Here is a 22,297-nt window from a genome sequence, read left to right as displayed (position 1 = left end):
GCAAAGACGATGACTGTTCAACTCTACCTCGAACACCAGCAGAAGCTTGCAATCGTGAGACTGTTGTAAAGCTGACACCGTCTTTAAAAAAAGCAGGTGTATGAATATTCAATGATTGGTTAACCTATAACAATATAAACAAAACAATTATATTACATCAACCATATCATTTGAGAATACATTGGACTAGTATGAGTAATATTAAATTAAATTTTTTTAAAAACTTACATTTATCAAAGATATTGAACCTGAATTCCCTTCAATATTAACTCCAACTTGCCGTGCTCTTTTCACCTACATATAAGTACACAGAACCAAAGATTTCTTAAAGAAGGCAAAATAAAAATACAATAAAATAAGTTTTCATTTTTGGTACCTGTAGTTTTTCTTTTCTAGTTGGATCCAAATTATTATTTGGTAAAATAGCACTTTGTTGTGTCATGGGCTCTTGTTGTACAGCTTCTTGGTGTTGGACATTTTCAGTTCGGTTACAAGTCCTTTTGTTGTGTCTTGATCCACCGCATAATTTGCATTTTGTAAATTTTTTTACACCTCTCAACTTATTTTCAGAAGGGGGTGGTTCATCTGGTTCCCTTCTTCGCAATTTTGCAGGTCTTCCAACTTTTTCTTTGTATACTGGGGGTAGTGGGGGCGTCAAATCACATTGAGGCCACAAGTCTGGTCCATTGATAGGCATTATTCGTGCTGCATAACATCTTTTATATGTCTCTACCAAGTAATAAGGATGGACATATGCCTCTGGATCATCTTTTTTGCACCAAATGGCGCATACAGCGTGCTTGCAAGGAATGCCTGTTAAATCATATTTCCTACAACTACAAGACCTGCTCAACAGATCAACCAAATGTTGATCACGTCTATCATCTGACCTTGTTATCTGGTAGTGCATTTCATCTGATTTCATGGGGGAATACCTAATAGCCTCCACATAGATCTTTTCTAACACATCTCTGATCTTTGAACAAATTCGACCTTTCCATTTCTCAGCCCTCTCTCTATTTTTTTGAAATCTGCCCATCAAAAGATTTCGTATTATCTCAAACATCTCAATTATTGGCTTCTCCCTAGCATCTAATATAAAGCTGTTAAAACTTTCGCACATGTTATTCAACAAGATGTCTGATTTAGAAGTGGTGCTGAAATATGCCTTACACCACTGGCTTTCAGGTTTGTTCACCAACCATCCATATGCTTTTGTATCAATGTCTTTTAACTCAGCCATGTGCACTTGAAACTCTTCAATTCTTGTTGCCTTTGCCGCAGCCCAAAAGGCGATCTTAATCGCTACACTCTTGAATCCATCACGTTTCATATTGCTCTCTAAATGTCTCACACAAAATCTATGTTCAACATCAGGAAACAATGATTCAAGTGCAGGAATCAAACCTTTTTGCTTATCTGACATAAATGCCCAGGTATGTGGATCATTGCCAATACCAATGTCTTCATCTAAGAGGCGAAGAAACCATGTCCAACTATCTTTTGTTTCACGCTCAACCATTGCATAACATATTGGAAATATATTATTATTTGGATCTAGCCCCACGGCCGATAACAATTGCCCACCATGTTCTACCTTTAAGAAGCATCCATCAACACCAATGATACGCCGACAAGCATTCTTAAATCCTTGCTTACACGCTGAAAAATAAACATATAATCTCTGAAACCTTGGACCTTCATCATCCTCCGTCAACTTCAAAACTATAGTAGCCCCAACGTCAGATCTTTTCAATTCAGCACAATACTTCCTTATTTGCTGAAATTGCTCCTCGACAGAACCTTGCACCAATTTCAGCGCCTTTCTCTTAGCCATGTAGGCAGTCTTCCTCGAAAAATCTGATTGCAGGATGGTAGAAATCTCTTCCCTAAACTCCAAGTGTCCCAATTTAGGATTTGTGCTGAATTTTTTAGCAAAAGTTTTTCCCAACCATGTTGAGTTGACACACTTGTTTTTAAAATCCCGAACACAATGACTGTGACATCCATCAAAATTTCTTACTTGCCAACAGTTATCATTAGTCATCTTCGCAACATGGATCATCCAACAGCAATTATCATCATTGCACTTAGCCCAAAGCCAGATATTATCATTTTTTACAAACTTCACAGGTCTTCCTTGTCTAATGCAATGACTTTCAATTGTGAATTTTGCTTCTTTTTTTGAGTTAAAAACTAAACCAAGCTTCAACTCTAGATTTTCAAAATCCTTCTTTGGATCAAACAATGGATAATTTTTAACTTCATCCTCATCAGAATCATCAAGACTGTTTAAATCATCACTGTCTGCACAAATATCCGCTTCACTTTCATCCTCACGGACAACCATTTTTCCTTTCATAGAGTCTATATCATTGCTAGCATAAAAATAAATAAATAACTCATTTGCTGGATTGAGATATTGAAGAATGAGATATTGAAAAGTCATTCATAAAAAAATAAATAAATAAACAAACAAAAAAACTAACATAAACATAAAAGTCACTCATTTGCTGCTTTCAATTTTTCCAATTCTCATTCTCGTGAAATTTTCAAGTTTCTCATGAATATAAATCCTAAAGATTGAAAAATCAAATTGAAAACAAACGAGTAGAGAATAAAAGTCTTACCTTGAGCTTGTGGAGGAGTGTGGAGGAGGATTGCTAGATTGAGGTGACAAATTGAATGGAGGTGTGAGCAGATCTTGGATGGTGAGAGGTAGCGCCGAAGATGACGATTTGAGGAGGAGGATCAATTTCTCTAAAGAGGCATTAGGGTTTTTAGTCTGGGCTTTAACTATTAGTTGACGGAAAGATCAAATGGGTAAAAAATAAAAAAGAAATGAGACTAAATCAGGTCACAAATAAGATCAGGGACTGAACCGGGAAACAACCAAATGATTTGGGACTAAACCGAGAATTTTCCCCTGGCGTGTATGACCTCTCGCTTTCCCTGCAAGATTCTCTCTCCAACGTTCTGAACGTTTGGACTCAAAAGCCTGCACCACTTGGGTGGTCGTGTATCGATCCATCAACCAGGGAGGAGCCGTCGTCACTGTGCAATTGGGTTCAGCATTAACATCACTAATCTGTGCTTCCCTGCAAGATTCAAATCAGTTTCAGAACCGTTTCCGCGTGATCATAAAGATTACTTACTCAGGTTGATTGCAACTGCTCGAATTCCAGGACTGGATTGGTCCAAAATCTTGGATAGACGGCAGAATCTAGCAGGCTAAAACGACGAGATTGGGCTCCACAGACAATAACACGGGGGTGGTGGAGCGCTGAACGCTCGCTTGTCAAAAGGAACAAACAATTAAATTTTATTTTGCTCTTATATATTTTATCTGTTTTTTATTTTACATTTCATTATTTAAAATATTACAAAACTACGAACAAAATATAAGACAAAAATTAAAAAGGTTTTTTTTGCTAAAAAACATAATAGAGTGTTTCACCATATTTTCAGTGCCAAAAATACTCTTAATCTAATATATAATTAGTAGATGCTATAATATGTTAAAATAAAACAGTTCAATTTAGTTAAAAAAAATATATATTGTATAATGACCACTTTTGTATTATTTTTTTTATTAATTTAATTAAAATTATTTTAAAACTATTATAATAGCTATTGAATACATGTTCCAATGCTGCTTAAATAGTTTTAAATAATTTTTTCAATACTAAAATGATTTTAATTAAATTTAAATAATTTTAATCAATTTGATATTATATATATATATATAAAGCTATTTTTTTAAAAAAAAATATGGTAAAAGACTCTTCTTTTTGAGAAGGAGATAACAATAACTAAGAACATCTTTTTAATTTTTAATCAAAAATATATTATTTTTATTCTAATTAATTTTTTAACTAATAAATTATCAAAATAACTCTGATAATTAACTATTTTAAAAAAATTCTCAAGATTTTGTTGGCAGCATTTTGGCATTAATAATATATATATATATTAAAAAAAGTTTAACTAGGTAATATCAAATCTAAAATGATATCCATAGAAATTATATATATATAATCCTACTCTGCTACAGACACGCTACAATATCCTGATTCATTTTTTTTAAATTAATATTTTCTTAAAGAGAAGTACTGTACTCCGTGAGAATCTAAAATTTTTAATCTTAAACACTATAACCAAAAAAGAAAGTCTAAACCCTGAAGGGGAATCTAGTAGCTTAAATTTATTATAACTTAACCCTTAAATCCTAAAATCGTAAACTCTAATTATATATAATATACTCCGTAAGTATTTAAAATTTTTAATTTTAAAAATTATAATCTAAGAGAGAAGTCTGAACCCTAAAAGGAAAATCTTATTCACTAAAACTTATTATAACATAATTCCTAAATTCTAAAATTTTGAATTCTAAATAAATATAATATATCGTAAAATAAAAATAAATAAATAAATAAAACATTCTTGATTGACTTCAAGTGCCCTAGGTCCGCAGGGTTGCGTGGCATAAAATTCGCAACATAGCAAATTCATATATATATATATATATATATATATATATATATATATATATTTTTGATTTTAGGGCCAGAGGTTATTTTAATTAATTTATAAATTATGAATGACAAACTATAATATTTTAAACTATATGGGTAAAAAATGAAAAACAGAGAAAGTGTGGGAGTGAAAAGAAATTGTGTGGATACACATACATACCTCTGCTGCTCAAAGACCAAGCAACACTGACGCAACAGCCCCATCTCATTAATACTCTTCTCTCTCTCCTCTCTTGCCAAATTAAAATCCGATCAATAGAAATGGTGGCATGTTGCTGCAGGGAGCCGTTGGGGATGAAAGGTCGGTCCAGTCCACTTCTGAGATTTGGTGGGCAGTGCTTTAACTTGTTTGGTAATGGCGCAACCTGTGACGGAGGCATTGCGATTTTAATGCCCGTGAGCTTCGTTTGTCTCATCGAATAATTTGTAGTGGCAGCGGAGTGCTGCAGCCTGTAGCTAGTTTTAATATTCGCCTGGGGCAAAGAGACAAAACAAACTGGAATTTCTATCCATCTAGCTAGTTTTATTTTCCAACTCTTTTAATTCAGTGGACCAAAACTGACAACACTCACTAAGCTTTTAGAACCCGAATCGGTCCGAGATTAAAGGATTACTTTTGGCCGGTTGGATACCAATGGAGTCGATTTTCTTCAAGTTGGGAGGTCGGTTCTGCTCTATAGGTCAGCAGGTCGGACTTCAATGAGGTTGGTTGTTGTCAAGATGACTTACTTCTTTCGAAGTCGGTTGTTGTCAGGATGATTTCTAAGGAGGCTGATTATCGTTAGGAGGTAGGCTTCCAACTGTTGAGCACCAGAAGAATTTTCAGATAGAGGTCCGGAAAGATTCAAGGAGGATGTTAGAAGGGGTCAAGGTGAGTCTTTTATTTCAAAGCTCATTAAGTCAAATCTCAAAGAAAAATAGAGAAAATGGAATAGTAATAATTAAATTGCTTGTTTTGATGTTGCAACATATTGTTGAAAAAATTGAATGAAAACGTGACGTGTGGGTTGTAGTCCCACAACGATAGAAAGCAAGGCTTTCCGACTGATTCGGAACAAAGGGGGTTGGAAATCCAGGGCCCGGATGACATCAACCCGAAGGGTCTTTTTGTGAACCCCATTATTTGTAACATCAGTCAGACAACTTGTTGGTCAGCATACAAGACAAGGAAGGTCATCCGCTTACCTGCACGCCACGTGGCAAGCTTGCCTGCTCGCCACGTGGCAAGCTTGCAAGCAAGCCACAACACGTGGCAAGCTTGCAAGCAAGCCACAGCTTGCTGGCATTTTTGGCAAGCATGCAAGCCACGTTGTGGCTTGCTGGCAAGAATGCAAGCCACAACGTGGCTTGCTCATTGTGCTTGCAACGAGTTTGCAAGCAGATCAAAAGGCCACAGAGGTCTATATAAGACCTTGAGCAGAGAAGCAAAAGGCAGAGAGAAAAAGAAAGAAAAAGGAGAGAAAAAACTCAAGTAATGTGAGCTTTGTCCTCCTTGAATCCCCATGTTTTCTTCCCTTCTGTTGGGTATTTTTCCTTGCTCAACAGAAATAGTGATAGTTTTCGGATCTAGTTCAGATCGTCACGACAACCAGTGCTCGGTTGTGCTCGTGATCCTGCCGTTTTATCCTGGGAGACAGACGTCCACCTAATCCTCTGAGTACCGTGGAGGGGCCGAATCTGTTTTAAGGAGACAGCGCTCTGCTGGACTCGGCATCCACTTTGAGTTCGTGTTGCAGCTCCTGACATCCTGTCAACAACTCTCGGTAGCAACTTGGCGCTGCTCGACAACTCACGGTGTCCGCGACTCACCTACTTGGCGCTTGGATCGACTCAATAGAGTCGACAGTTTGAGATTATCTGCTCAAACCTTCTTGATTGTAAGTACTTGTGCATTTGGTATGGACTCAGAAGCGTGAAACAGAGCTTCTGAGACGATCACAACAAGATTGTAACGGGTTTATTCCCAACAAAACTTAAAACAGATTCGTTCTGTTACGATGGCGGCAGAAAATGTTGAGATGCAACAGGCTCAACATGTGCCGGCCTCCTCCGCCCCGATTGGGAATGTGCCAATCAATCACGGGGAAAAGCCAGAAAAATTCACAGGAGTGAATTTCAAGCGGTGGCAGCAGAAGATGTTCTTCTACTTAACCACGCTAGGTCTGGCACGTATCTTGACCGAGGAAATTCCCAAGGTTGTTAAGGGTGTAGATGAGGTGAACACCCTCCTTCTGCTCGACAAATGGAACGAGTCTGAGTTCCTTTGTCGAAACTACATCCTTAACAATCTTGCCGACTCACTCTATCTTGTGTATTGTGAGATAAAAACGGCAAAGGAACTGTGGGAATCTCTGGACAAGAAATATAAATCGGAGGATGCTGGGGCCAAAAAGTTTATTGTTGGTCGTTTCCTGGAATATAAGATGAGTGACTCGAAGTCTGTAATCAGTCAAGTCCAGGAGCTTCAAGTACTCTTACAAGAAATTCACTCAGAAGGTATGACTCTGAGCGAAACCTTCCAAGTGGCAGCTATCATTGAAAAGCTACCAACTGGCTGGAAGGACTTCAAGAATTATCTGAAGCACAAGCGGAAGGAAATGAACCTGGAGGAACTTGTTGTTCGCCTTCGTATAGAAGAAGACAACAAGAATTCGGAGAGAAAACTGTTCTCTCAGGCTACTGTAAAAGCCAATGTTGTTGAGCACGGACAAAGCTCAAAACGGAAGCATCCAAAATCTTCCACGACGCAACCCAAAGGACAAAACATGAAAAAGAAGTTCTTAGGGAAATGCTACAATTGTGATCGTATGGGTCACAAGGCTTCAGATTGTAAAAGGCCAAAGAAGAAAAAACCTGAGGCCAACCTGGCGGGAGAACAGGATATGGATCTCTGCGCCATGATTTCTGAAGTGAACCTAATAGGTTCCAATCCTCGGCAATGGTGGATTGATACTGGAGCCACCAGACATGTGTGCTGCAACAAAGAGCTGCTCCACAACTTCGAAGAAGTTACTGGAGATAAACTGTTCATGGGGAACTCAGCAACCTCGGACGTCATAGGCCAAGGAAAGGTGGTGCTGAAGATGACCTCGGGCAAGGACCTCACTCTGAACAATGTGTTGTACGTTCCGGAGATTCGGAAGAATCTAGTGTCCGGATCACTTCTGAGCAAGCATGGCTTTCGCATTGTTTTTGAGTCGGACAGAGTTGTATTGTCCAAACATGGAGTGTTTATAGGAAGAGGCTATGTATCTGATGGGCTGTTTAAGCTCAATGTAATGGCCATTAGGCCCGAGATAAATAAAAATGAAAGCTCTTCCACTTATATGCTTGAGTCTTCGTGTTTGTGGCATGGTAGACTAGGACATGTTAACTACGATGTGTTGCGTAGATTAATAAACATGCAAAGCATACCTACATTCCACCTTGACCCAAAACACAAGTGTGAGATTTGTGTTGAAGCAAAAATGACAAGGTCATCCTTTCAACATATTGTAAGAAGTAATGAACCACTTGACCTAATCCACACTGATGTGTGCGACCTAAAAGGTACTCCAACACGTGGTGGTAATAAATATTTCATCACTTTTGTAGATGATAACACAAAATACTGTTATGTGTATCTTCTCAAAAGTAAGGATGAAGCTATAGAGAAATTTGCTCTCTATAAGAATGAGGTTGAAAACCAGCTTAATAGGAAGATTAAGGTGGTTCGAAGTGACCGAGGCGGCGAATATGTGTCACCGTTCGCTGAGTTGTGTGCTGAACATGGGATCAGACACGAAACAACAGCTCCTTATACTCCTCAGCAAAATGGAGTTGCTGAGCGAAAGAACCGAACTCTTAAGGAGATGATGAATGCTCTTCTCTTAAGCTCTAGATTGCCAGAGTCCATGTGGGGGGAAGCTGTGTTAACAGCTAATTACCTTTTAAATAAGGTGCCCCGGAAGAAAATAGATAAGAGCCCTTATGAGTTGTGGAATGGAAGACAACCGTCCTACAAATATTTACGAATGTGGGGGTGTCTTGCCAAAGTGTTGGTGCCTGATCCGAAAAGGATTAAGATAGGACCAAAGACTATTGATTGCATATTTATTGGATATGCACAAAACAGCTCTGCGTATAGATTTTGTGTGTTTGAGTCACACATACCGGAGATACACAAGAACTCAATAATCGAATCAAGAAATGCCTCATTTTTTGAGCATGTATTTCCTTTTAAGACCCGAGAGGATGCTAGCTCCTCAAAACGGGCATATGAAACACAAGACAAAGAAAAAGATGCTGAACCAGTGAAGGTTGAGCTTAGACGGAGTAAACGAGCTCGAGTAGAAAAATCCTATGGATCGGATTTTATCACTTTCATGCTGGAAAGTGAGCCCCGGAGTTACTCAGAAGCAGTAAGCTCGTCTGATGGCCCTCACTGGAAAGAGACAATTGCATCTGAGATAGAATCTATCTTGCAAAATCACACTTGGGAACTCGTGGATCTTCCTCCGGGAAGTAAACCATTAGGTTGCAAATGGATTTTCAAGAAGAAAATGAAATCAGATGGCACAATCGATAAATACAAGGCCAGATTGGTAATCAAAGGATATCGACAACGAGAAGGCCTTGATTACTTCGATACATATTCTCCGGTATCGAGAATAACTTCCATTAGAGTATTGTTAGCTATCGCCGCTCTATGGAATCTCGAAATACATCAAATGGATGTAAAGACAGCCTTTCTAAACGGGAATTTAGAAGAGGAAATCTATATGGACCAACCTGAAGGATTTTCTGTACCAGGACAGAAAAACAAGGTCTGTAGATTAGTGAAGTCATTATATGGCTTGAAACAAGCACCAAAGCAGTGGCATGAAAAATTTGATAATGCCATGAAGGAATGTGGATTCAAGATCAATGAATGTGATAAATGTGTCTACATGAGAGCCACAGAGAATGCCTATGTCATCTTGTGCCTCTATGTAGATGACATACTTATCATTGGGAGTAATGATAAGATAATCAAATCCACTAAAGACATGTTGAACTTAAGATTTGACATGAAAGACATGGGCCTAGCTGATGTAATTCTAGGAATCAAAATTCTTAGAACGACAGAAGGACTTGTTCTTAATCAGTCCCATTACGTGGACAAGATTCTTGAGAAATTCACCAAGGGTGATACTGCGTTGGCACGAACGCCATTAGATACGAGTCAACATCTATCGAAAAATCGAGGTGAAAGTATCTTGCAGATAGAATACTCTCGAGTGATTGGAAGTCTGATGTACTTGATGAGTTGTACACGACCAGACTTAGCCTACGCAATAAGCAGACTGAGCAGATACACGAGTAATCCCAGTATTGAGCACTGGAAAGGGATAACAAGAGTACTGAGGTACTTAAGGTACACTCGTGAATATGGACTGCATTATACAAGATATCCTACTGTGATCGGAGGATACAGCGATGCAAGTTGGATATATGATATACAAGACTCTAAGTCTACGAGTGGATATGTCTTCACTCTAGCTGGTGCAGCAATTTCCTGGAAATCTTCTAAGCAAACCGTAATAACCAGATCCACGATGGAATATGAGTTTGTAGCTCTTGACAAATGTGGTGAAGAGGCTGAATGACTACGACAATTCTTAGAAGATATTCCACGATGGCCAAAACCTGTGCCGGCAATTTGCATACATTGCGATAGTCAATCAACAATTGGTCGGGCACAGAGCCATCTGTATAATGGTAAGTCTAGACATATACGTCGTAGACATAATACCATTAGACAACTACTCTCAACTGGAGTTATCAATGTTGACTATGTGAAGTCAAAAGATAACCTAGCGGATCCGCTAACCAAAGGGTTAAATCGAGAGTTAGTTGCAAGCTCATCACAAGGAATGGGCTTGATGTCGTTATCAGCGATCAGTACAGAGGACACCCAACCTATGCTGACTGGAGATCCCAAGAACTAGGTTCAAAGGGACAACTAATCTGCACTGACTAGACACACTGTAGGGGAAGCCCCATGAAACAGTGACGAGACCAGGATAAGCCGATGGGCTTTTAATGATCAAAAAAGAGTAGATGGTAACTCTTGAGGGATCACCTATGTGAGAAAGAAGTGGGGCCGCTTCGAAGAGAATTGGAGGCACAATTCTGAGAGCTTCTCACAGAACCAGGCGTGTTCATGGCCAAGAACGAACACACTCATAAGACCTGAGCTATATCAGGGAGAGTCTTGGGTAAGATCTGTCTATGCTTACACCAACGGCCGAACAGTTCAAAGACATCACGTCTACTAATCAGCCAGTGAGCAAACAGAGTTTACAAGGGAAGGTTCAAAGGGTAACACTTACCTATCCTATACTCGACTCAACTGTCGAAAACTATCACAAATCCTTGTTTTCATTCATGTGGGGGATTGTTGAAAAAATTGAATGAAAACGCGACGTGTGGGTTGTAGTCCCACAACGATAGAAAGCAAGGCTTTCCGACTGATTCGGAACAAAGGGGGTTGGAAATCCAGGGCCCGGATGACATCAACCCGAAGGGTCTTTTTGTGAACCCCATTATTTGTAACATCAGTCAGACAACTTGTTGGTCAGCATACAAGACAAGGAAGGTCGTCCGCTTACCTGCACGCCACGTGGCAAGCTTGCCTGCTCGCCACGTGGCAAGCTTGCAAGCAAGCCACAACACGTGGCAAGCTTGCAAGCAAGCCACGTTGTGGCTTGCTGGCAAGCATGCAAGCCACGTTGTGGCTTGCTGGCAAGAATGCAAGCCACAACGTGGCTTGCTCATTGTGCTTGCAACGAGTTTGCAAGCAGATCAAAAGGCCACAGAGGTCTATATAAGACCTTGAGCAGAGAAGCAAAAGGCAGAGAGAAAAAGAAAGAAAAAGGAGAGAAAAAACTCAAGTAATGTGAGCTTTGTCCTCCTTGAATCCCCATGTTTTCTTCCCTTCTGTTGGGTATTTTTCCTTGCTCAACAGAAATAGTGATAGTTTTCGGATCTAGTTCAGATCGTCACGACAACCAGTGCTCGGTTGTGCTCGTGATCCTGCCGTTTTATCCTGGGAGACAGACGTCCACCTAATCCTCTGAGTACCGTGGAGGGGCCGAATCTGTTTTAAGGAGACAGCGCTCTGCTGGACTCGGCATCCACTTTGAGTTCGTGTTGCAGCTCCTGACATCCTGTCAACAACTCTCGGTAGCAACTTGGCGCTGCTCGACAACTCACGGTGTCCGCGACTCACCTACTTGGCGCTTGGATCGACTCAATAGAGTCGACAGTTTGAGATTATCTGCTCAAACCTTCTTGATTGTAAGTACTTGTGCATTTGGTATGGACTCAGAAGCGTGAAACAGAGCTTCTGAGACGATCACAACAAGATTGTAACGGGTTTATTCCCAACACATATTACTTTTAAATAGAGAGAGAAAGGATGACAGGATTTCCATACTGACAGATACCTCTCTTGCTGATCGGCGCCTCAGCAACTGCTAAGTCGAAATCAAAGTTTCAATTTGAACGGGCCAAACTTAGATGCAACTCGAACAGAATTTACTTGATGTCTTATATCAAGGGCAGACTTGACCCAAACACAATTTGACAAGACCTGAGCTTGGCTTGGCTTGACCCGAGCTCGACTTAATCGGATCCGAGAAATATTATCGAAAGATGAGAAAGATTTATATGTGATCTCGTCCGAAAACTGAATGGATAAACGACCAGTAAGAGAGCAAGATTGTCGACAGTGGAAGGACCTGGAGTTGGAAACCGCGGACCTGTGCATCTCACAAAGATAGCAAACATGAATGTTAAAGCAAGAACAGGGAGGTGTCATGCTCCGCGACCGACGACTAACATCGGTGTTGATTTCAAATCCAAGATTAAAAAACAACCAGACTCAGTAGTATAATAATTACCAAAGAAAATCAGTCTTTTCATTCCCAAAATAAACGATACACTATTTTCACCATTCGAACGAATTAAATTATATTCACTTAAATCAATAGCTCATTATTATAGCTGAATTCTAATCTTCCTGTCAGTAATTAGAATGGATTCACCATCCTCAGAACTCGACTTACTCTTGATCCTCAATCTCATTCTCGGTTCCAATTTCATCTCTAACTGAAACGGATTGTAAAGAGTGAGTAATTTGGAAGTCACTCAACAAGCGAGGGATAAAACACAAATACTGTATGATACGGGTTATAACAAGCGAATTCAGGAGATGACGTTGTAGTCAAAGTCAAGATGATATGACGATCAAAGTCAGGATAGAGGGGTCTTCTACACTTGGTTTTGTTGATCGCCCAGCCTCAAAGTTCTCAGGGCTTGCCTGTGCGACCCTACAATAGGACGTTCGGATAAAGATGACTGACTATGAACTTAGTCGAATATAATGACTCTAGGGTTTTACTCTGAAACTAAAGAGATAATGCGCTCGGCCAGTAAATGACCTGTCGAGTTCAAGGAAGCTCGGTTGGATGAAAGGTCATCCAAGCCCTAAGCACTTAAGCCTTCTAAAAACTCTTTATACTCACACAGTCAGATGACAGGTTGGTCGGGCTCAAGATACTTAAGACTCTCTGTGTATGCCCGGTCAATCAAAGGTCGCCCGGGCTTAGCACCCTTAGCCTCATAAAATGCTCAATACACAGGCGAGCGTAAAAAGGCTAGTCGGACAAAGGCCGGTCGGGCTTAGCATCCATAGCCTCATAAAGTCCTCAATACTCAAGCGAGCGGAAAAAGGTCGACCGAGCAAAGGCCGGTCGGGTTTAGCACCCTAAGCCTCTCATAAAGTCCTCAATACCCACACGGGTGAAGAAAGGTCGACCGATTTAGCACCCTTAGCCTCATAAAGTCCTCAATACCCACACGGGCGGAAAAAGACCTGACGTGCAAAAGCCGGCCGGGCTTAACACCTTTAGCCTTATAAAGCTCTTAAATATTCGATCGGTCAGATGAAGGCTGGTCGAACATAAGTTCCTCTGTATCTGCCCGGTCGGGTAAAAGTCGGTCGGACTTAAGAACACTCAACCTCATAAAGTTCTCAATATACACTTGGGCGGGCAAAACTTGATCGGACTTAGAGGCACCTGCCCTCTAGAGGATTTACATGAATGTTCGGCCAAGCAAAGGTTGGTCGGGTCTAAAATTACTTGATATCACATCGCCTCTTGAATGTTGTTTTAATATACAGTTAATCATATGGTCTCTCAAATGAGTTCTTACCATACTTTGGACATCATATCAGTCTCTGAATAAATTTTTATGGTGTTTAATACACGACCAAACAAATTAATACAAAGACAGGCATAAATAAGGTTGACCCCAGAGATCAACCGAGATATACTCAGTAGACAATTCTTGACAATATTATCATAGATTACCAGAATTTATCAAGGAATATTCTTTTGAAGCTTTCTTTGAGGATTATTATGTCTCTCATAAGCCAGCTAATCATGACAACATATTTCTCTAATCGCCTCAGTAATGGCACGAAGTATAAACGACAAAAGATGGTACATCAATGGATAAACAAAAAATTCCTCGTATAATCATTCCGAGAGGTTCAGATTGCACACTTTTTATCACCTAACAAACTCTGACAACTTGAGATTTCTCATGATTACTGAGGTTATGAGAGGTGGTATATAAAAGGAGGTCCTCTCCATTGGCAAGGTACGCAATTAGCATCATCTACACCTTACGCTCGCATAAACACTTTCTCTTCTGTTCGTCATTCTTTCATCCAGTATAGTACTGATTTGAGCGTTGGAGGACATTGTCAGGGACCCCTTCCCTGATCTTTGGTCACTAACATTTTATTGGATCATCTACCTGTGCACAGGATCAGAGGAAAATTTCATTTCAAGCTAAAGAAGTCATCCACTAGTCAATAAATCATACACCAGAGCCAGTGGACTATTTCCCTAGTATTCGGACAGGATCACTGTAGTTTTTTAAAATAGTAGTTTTTCAGTAGTAAAATAATAATAATCTCAACACAAATGTTACTTAGGCACTAAAATTAAATCATTTCCCTCGTGGCTTAAACTAATATCAGTCCTATAGAATTATCCCTCCTAGAGGAAAGGTCGGTAATCAGTAATAATTCAGTAATTAATAATATTCAGAATACGTATCTCTACCATTTAGTTCATTAGTAATTTAGTGTTCAAAATCTAGTAATGAACAATCGAAAATAACATTAGAGAAATAAAATAAATTTTAGAAAATAAAATTATCATTTTTGGAACTTATAATTTATATAATAAACCCACTTACAACACTTCTTAGAAATTGATATGGCAATAACTTCTCCTTCTTTGCCAAAATAATTATGCCACGAATATGTCTTCTAGTCTTCTCTTACTAAGAAAATTTTCCTTAGATAGGTGTGTATATGATTATTTATAGGGGTGAAGTTTTGATCTCTCACTAACCCCCTTATCTGTATTTCCCCATAATCCCACTAACCCCATTATCTCCACGTTCTCATGATCCCAGTAACCCCGACCATTATCTCCATGCCCCCATGATTGCCTTCATTACTACTTTTATTCAAGAGTTACAACTCCTCAGATTTGACCGGCCTTCACTGGGGATCTATAGCACAGGCACTCTGATGCGCAAGTCAGAATCGTAGTCCTGATGAAAAATGGAGAAGAAGATGAACAGTAGAATAGTAGTGTGGATACATGTGTGCATGCGTGCTCGTACCTGGCCAACGGAGATGACCCCTTTTTGTACAGCCTCTCATAACTTTCGCAATAATGAAGCGTCAAAGAATGCCCGGTGTCAGAATATGTCGGGTGGTGGAGGATGTACAACAACCTTTCCCTATGCAGAGGAAGGTTTCGTTACATATATATGTCAAAGTAGTGGAATATTCTATGGTGAGTAGCCATTATTCTCTGACAATGTTGTCTCCTAGAGGGAGTCTGATTGGCTCTGGGGGTGATCGAGTTTATGCTGGAAGTCATGCCCATGAGAAGTAGGTAGCTGAGCCCCAGAGGTCTGACTAACTTTGGGGTTAATCGAGATTATGCTAGGAGTCATGCCCATGAGAAGTGGGGAGTTGAGCTCCGGAGGTCCAACCAGCTCTGGGGTCGATTGGGTTTACGCTAGGAGTCATGCCCACGAGAAGTGGAGAGCTGAGTCCCGAAGATTCGACCAGCTCTGGGGTCAATCTGTTGGGTTTTTCGGGCCGCGAAAACCGCTTTTCGCGTCGTGGAAACCCCGAATCACCCAAAGCCGTAGATCCGTGCAAGGAAAATCGAACGAAATACAAATACGAGTTTCGAAATCTTTAGATCTACTCCTAGATCTATGTGTTGAGAACTTTACCCTTGTTGTGTGCCCTTTCGCGTTCCCGCTCTTCCAAGGAGTTGCCAGATCTCAAGACCGTCAAGTGTCGGTCCTCTAGAAGTATCCACACGGACACGTAGGTGGAGAAACCTCACACAAAAGGTGTGCTAGCACCTTGGTGAGATTCGGCCAAGCAAAGAGGAGAGGGAGAGGGAGAGCTTGAGGAAGAAGATACCCACTTGAATGAAAAATGAATTTCACATTCAAAACCAAAGTGGCCGGCCACTTCCCTTGTGTAACTCCCCATTAAATGCAATTAATGTGAAGTTATTAAGAAAATGGCTTTGTAACTTTCATGAGGTGGCAACCATGATGATGTGATGCATCATCATTGGTCCACATCAATGCCAACTCACCAATGAGGTGACATAAAGTCAAGACAAACTTGACTTTTAAACTTCCTCTCAAGTCAAGTCAAACTTGACCAAATCTCTTCCATGGTTGATCTAATCTAACCATTTGATTCAAGCCAACTTAATATAATGAATCTAATTCACTAAATTAAGTTGATTTAATGAGTCATAATCTAAATTAGACTCATTGAATACATGAATCAACTTGAGTCCAACTCAAGTTAGCCCAATTAGGATTACTCTTAATCCAATTTGATTCATCAAATGAATCTAATCCTCTTGGTTCATCATATGAACCTAATCTCCATCTAATTGTCCTTAGTGTGTGACCCTATAGGTTCTTGTAACGTTGGCAATGCCCTAAACACATTTAGGAGCATAAGTAATGAGCGGTATCTAGCAACACATCATTACTACCCAAGTTACAAGAATGTCGAGATCCGACATCACCTTGTGACTACCAATTGTGACTCCTCACAAAATAATGACAAGTGTCCTTCTATCCTAGACATCTAGATTGATCAATATGAGGCATAGACCGTGTCATCCTCTAATCAATCTAAATCTTGAACTCCAAGTAGACTCACTCGATCAAATGAGCTCAACATCTAATGTTGACTCATTTGGGCATGGTCATACACTTAGTGGTCTCACTCTATCAAGAATACCGATGTCGCTCCCGTCATATGGGAGTGATAGATCTCATCTACATCACTCACATCCCTCTACATAATTCGTTATATACCCAATAATCGCCTTTATAGTCCACCCAGTTACGGGTGACGTTTGACGAAACCAATAACTCCTTATGTAGGGATCCATGGTGACTTCAGGTCTAAGGACTAATAGTCATACTAATAGCCACATGAGAAAGTATATGACACTCATATAACGATTCATGATACTTTCTCATGGCGGGTCATTCAGTATACATTCTCCAATGTATACCCATGTGTCAGCTTGATATCTCTATATCCATGACTGGTGAGATCAAGTCATCGAGCTGACCTACATGCTAGTCTTATTGCATTAACATTGTCCCTGAATGTTAATACTCGACTAGGAATGATTTAGAGTAGTGTTTCCTATATCATCTCACTATCGATTCAAATAATCGATTGATATAAGTATGAACCTTCTACTCAAGGACGCTATTATACTTAGTCTATTTGGCACTAATACAAATAAGTATAATAACCAAATAAATACCTTTATTAATATACAAGAATATGATACAATGAGTCCATACAATCATCAAATGATTGGCTCTAGGGCTCTAACTAACACAATCTAGTTTACGCTAGGGGCCATGCCCATGAGAAGTGGGGGAGCTGAGCCTCGGAGATCTGACCAGCTCTAGGCCGATTGGGTTTACGCTGGGAGTCATGCCTATGAGAAGTGGGGAGCTGAATCCTTGAGATCCAACCAGTTCTGGGACCGATCGAGTTTATGCTGGGAGTCATGCCTATGAGAAGTGGGGAGCTGAGCCTCGGCGATCCGCCTGGCTCTAGGGCTGATCAGATTTACGCTGGGAGCTATACCCATAAGAAGTGGGGAGCTAAGCTCCGGAGGTCCGATCGGTTCGGGGGCCATCGGTTTTACGTTGGAGCCATATCCATGAGAAGTGGGGAGTTGAGCCCTGGAGATTCGATCAGCTCTGGGGCTAATCAGATTTATATTAAGAGTTATACCCATAAAAAATAAGAAGCTGAGCCCCATTAAAAATATTTCATTTAAATATATATATTAATTTTGACTGTCACCTCATCTTAAATTAAATTTTAACTTTAACTATTATATTATTTTAACTATCAACCTTACATTGACCACTGATAATGTTCCGTATCAACGTTCAAAACCAACCAAAACAATACTGCTGTCACTGTGGTTGAACCAGTAATTTGTTTTTGTATTTTCTGTGAGGAATAAACTTTTGATGGTTTAAATAAGAAAATACAGCACCCATGTAATTTTCCTGTGACATGGTCCTAAAAAAAATTAACAATGATTGAAGCGTGGCATCGTTTCATTTCCTGCGCTTTCTTCGTCGAGGAATGCGAGCGCTTTCTCTAGTAATACAACTAATTAATATAACAGGGACAAGATGCTAATTATTTAGGGACATTTGGATAATTATTTAGTTAAACCTGCATAGTTAGATGCTAAGTTAGTAACATCAAGATGCATAAATAGAAGTTTAAAATTTTTAATATTCTGAATGATCACTTAATAGCATTTGTTTTTTTTTAATAAAATAAAGATAAAATAAAATGCATGATTAAAGATTTTTTTTTTTATTTAAAATACATGGTCAGCTGCACAAGAGCTACTTGATATCTGGCACCCAACACTAGAATTTTTATGTTTCTAGCCACAAAAGGATTATCAGAGACCAGTTTGTCTGATAGTTTTATTCTAATTGATAGAACCCCACAAATCACAATAGTTACATAAATAACAGATTTTATGATCAGGAATTGGCAATTCACAACTTCCTCTTGCACATTGTTGATAGCACACAAACATGGATAAAAACAATCACCAAACCTCACAAAACCAACTACAACAGGCAGTTTTCGAGCTTCAGGCAGCGAACTCTTCTTCCTCGGATTCCACTTCGTATTCCTGAGCCGTCGCGTCTTGGTACTGCTGATATTCGGCTACCAAATCGTTCATATTGCTTTCTGCCTCAGTGAATTCCATCTCATCCATTCCTTCACCCGTATACCAGTGAAGGAAAGCCTTCCTCCTAAACATCAGAGTGAACTGCTCGCTGACTCGGCTGAACATTTCCTGAATGGCAGTTGAGTTCCCAATAAACGTCGACGACATCTTCAGCCCTTTCGGAGGGACGTCACACACACTAGACTTGACATTGTTCGGAATCCACTCAACAAAGTAGGAGGAATTTTTGCTCTGGATATTGAGCATCTGTTCATCCACTTCCTTTGTGCTCATCTTTCCACGGAACACGGCTGAAGCAGTAAGGTATCGACCATGTCGTGGATCGGCAGCACACATCATGTTCTTAGCATCCCACATCTGCTGTGTCAGCTCGGGCACAGTTAGCGCGCGGTACTGCTGCGATCCTCTCGAGGTCAAGGGAGCAAAGCCAACCATGAAGAAGTGAAGCCGGGGGAAAGGAATCAAGTTCACTGCGAGTTTTCTCAGATCAGAGTTCAGCTGACCAGGAAACCTTAAACAGCATGTGACACCACTCATGGTAGCAGAGATAAGGTGATTCAGGTCACCAACTGGCAGATATAAATATCAAAGAAAATATCAGAATGCAACAAGAGTAGATGTTACAAGAGAAATGGTACTTAAGAAAGTCGATCAAACTATAGGAATGTGATAACACATACAAAGTAGGTGTCGACTTACAGCTGGGTGTGGCGAGCTTGAGCGTGCGGAAGCAAATGTCGTAAAGAGCTTCATTGTCAAGGACCATACTTTCATCGGCATTTTCAACAAGTTGATGCACTGAAAGAGTAGCATTGTATGGCTCTACCACTGTCTCCGAGACCTTTGGCGAAGGAAACACCGAAAAGGTGAGCATCATTCGATCAGGATATTCTTCGCGAATCTTTGAGACAAGGAGAGTGCCCATGCCGGATCCAGTACCACCTCCCAAGGAATGACATAGCTGGAATCCTGTAAGTTATAGTAGTATATGTAGCTGGTGAAATTCTGGTGACAGATTGATCATGAGTATGAAACTGAAAACAGTATGAAAATCAAAATACAAATTGTAGCTCAAATTGGCTAATCCAAATAATTAAGTGAAAGAGAACGACTATGTTCTTCAGAAAAAGGATGTAAATGAACATTTCTAAAGAGAAAAAAGGATTTATCTTTAAAAAAAAGTTCACACAAACCAAAATTTTCTAATCCAGAGTCGATTCTGAATTTCAATAGTAGCTAAAATTGGGAGATATTTGGTCTTAACTTTTGAAAATGATTATTAGTTATCTTTGTAGCCTTGTAAAAAGCAATACTGCATCAACACAATCAATATCCAAATTCATCATCGTAACTCTTGTTTATCCCAACTATTTGAATTTTATCCTTTTATTGAGCTAGCAGTATGTTTAGAATAAGATCGGTTAGTTCATCTAGTACCTTTGATGTATATCAATGTCAATAGGAAAATGATTTGTCAAACTTCAAATAGCTCTAAGAATAGCAATAATAACATCATACATATATATATTTTTCACATTAATACAATTACTATACAATTAACACCTAACTTTTAGAAAGCAAAAAAATGATATGCTAGCCCAAAGAAGTTTGTCTGCAAATTCGGAAACTCTCTTCTTTGAATGAAAGACAAAATAATTGACCACTGAACTTTGATTTGCATTAGAACACCAATAGTAAAACATGAAAAGTTTGTAATTTTGGTGACAAATGTTCTTTAACCCTGTTGATCTCATAGCCTAAAGAAAGGGAATGCACAAAAGAAGTTCCCTGTAAGCCAATTTCTCTCATCTACAGATACTTCCAATTTAGCTAGTGAAATCAGGAAATGATTCAGCTTTCTATGCTTTGAACTAAAGATGAATAGCATGACAAGGAACGTAATTACACATGCAATTTGCAGAAAATTTAGTTTCAAAAGTAAAGTTCTGTTGCGAATTCCTGCAAATTCTCCTCTCTTGTTTTTTTCACGGAGAATTGGGGAGGCAAGAATTTCGAACCTTGCAAGCAATCGCACTTCTCGACCTCGGCGCGCACGACATCGAGCACGGCGTCGACGAGCTCAGCGCCCTCGGTGTAGTGGCCCTTGGCCCAGTTGTTCCCAGCGCCGGATTGACCGTAGATGAAGTTGTCGGGGCGAAAGATCCGGCCGAAGGGCCCGGAGCGGACGGCGTCCATGGTGCCAGGCTCGAGGTCAACCAAGACGGCCCGCGGCACATACCTCTGTCCGGTGGCCTCGTTGAAGTAGACGCTGACGCGCTCCAGCTGCAGATCAGAGTCGCCGGCGTACGCCCCGGTGCTGCTGATGCCGTGCTCATCGCAGATGACTTCCCAGAACTTGGACCCGATCTGGTTTCCGCACTGTCCCGCTTGGATGTGGAGGATCTCCCTCATCTTCCTGCGCGAAGGAAACGGCACAGAGGACGACGAGGAAGTGGCGGCGCGGATGTCGGCGAGAATTCAGTGGTGGACCCAAGAAATTAGCTCGTCTTTCTGCTCTAGATCGGGGACTTTCTGACAGAAGCACTTTAATTCAGAGGAGGCTGTAGATAAACATAAGATTTATATAATATCTACGAATAAAATTATTTATAAACTTATATAATTACCAATTCGCATTTACTTTAAAATGTCTTAATATATTATATAATTTCTAAAAATAAGATTTTAAACGATATATATTTTTAAAAATATTTTTTAGCATTCTACAAACTTATTTATTTTTTTCTTAATTTTAGGGAAGGTATTAGGTGAAACATCTGACTTTGGTGGAGCAATAAACTTTAGGGCATCTTTTGGAAATTGCCAGAAAAATATCAATACTTTTATAAAAAAAAATATTAAAAAATTCAGACGGTGCGTGGAGCCCCACCCATACATCAGTGGACGGTGTTTAAAGCTGGTCAAATTTGTGCGCCTTCCCAAACTTCCAATCCGATCGAAAAGCTGCCGCCCATCGAACGGCTCAGCATTCTTCTTCATTCTCCTTGATCTTGTCGGTGCAGATGGCTTTCCTTCGATCCAACGTAAGTTGCATTCTCTTTAGATTGTTATTCCTTTTCCTTTTGCAATTCTAGGTTTATTGATGAAAGCAAATTGTTTTCCCACCTCCTCATCTGACAGCACCCTCTCCTAAATTATCTTTATACCCCTTTTTCACCTTTAAAATAACAACTCCTTCACTTATATTTTTTTATTTTATTTATTTGTTATTTAGTTTTTAAAATCAATTTTATTTGTTATTTTTTCATCAAATATTTTTATTTTTTTATTTTATATAATTTTTAATCTATGTCAAAATATGATCCTTCCTTTAAATTATCTTCA

General features: G+C 39.7%; 2 protein-coding genes and 1 long non-coding RNA gene across 3 annotated transcripts; all 3 read right to left on the bottom strand.

Moving 5' to 3' along the window:
• Positions 1–102: 102 nt before the first annotated feature.
• On the bottom strand, positions 103–479 carry LOC122026217. The gene is made up of 3 exons (XR_006124069.1): positions 377–479; positions 229–294; positions 103–124 (listed from the first exon to the last, which is right to left on the bottom strand). It is a non-coding gene; the product is annotated as an uncharacterized LOC122026217 (long non-coding RNA).
• Positions 480–729: 250 nt separating this feature from the next.
• On the bottom strand, positions 730–2,350 carry LOC122026570. The gene is made up of 2 exons (XM_042585307.1): positions 863–2,350; positions 730–813 (listed from the first exon to the last, which is right to left on the bottom strand). Exons 1-2 carry the CDS (start codon positions 2,348–2,350, stop codon positions 730–732), a joined length of 1,572 nt encoding a protein of 523 aa, XP_042441241.1.
• A 16,363-nt stretch (positions 2,351–18,713) lies between these two features.
• LOC122027210 (tubulin beta-3 chain-like) lies at positions 18,714–21,511 on the bottom strand. Its single transcript, XM_042586128.1, has 3 exons — positions 20,971–21,511; positions 19,652–19,921; positions 18,714–19,521 (listed from the first exon to the last, which is right to left on the bottom strand). The coding sequence occupies exons 1-3, from the start codon at positions 21,362–21,364 to the stop codon at positions 18,851–18,853; spliced, it is 1,335 nt and encodes a 444-aa protein (XP_042442062.1). The 5' UTR covers positions 21,365–21,511; the 3' UTR covers positions 18,714–18,850.
• Between the last annotated feature and the right edge of the window lie 786 nt (positions 21,512–22,297).

The sequence above is a fragment of the Zingiber officinale genome, chromosome 10A, assembly GCF_018446385.1.
Source record: "Zingiber officinale cultivar Zhangliang chromosome 10A, Zo_v1.1, whole genome shotgun sequence".
Lineage (NCBI taxonomy): Eukaryota > Viridiplantae > Streptophyta > Magnoliopsida > Zingiberales > Zingiberaceae > Zingiber > Zingiber officinale.
The sequence above is the reverse complement of the archived record's forward strand: the minus strand, read 5'-3'. Positions and strand labels throughout refer to the sequence as shown.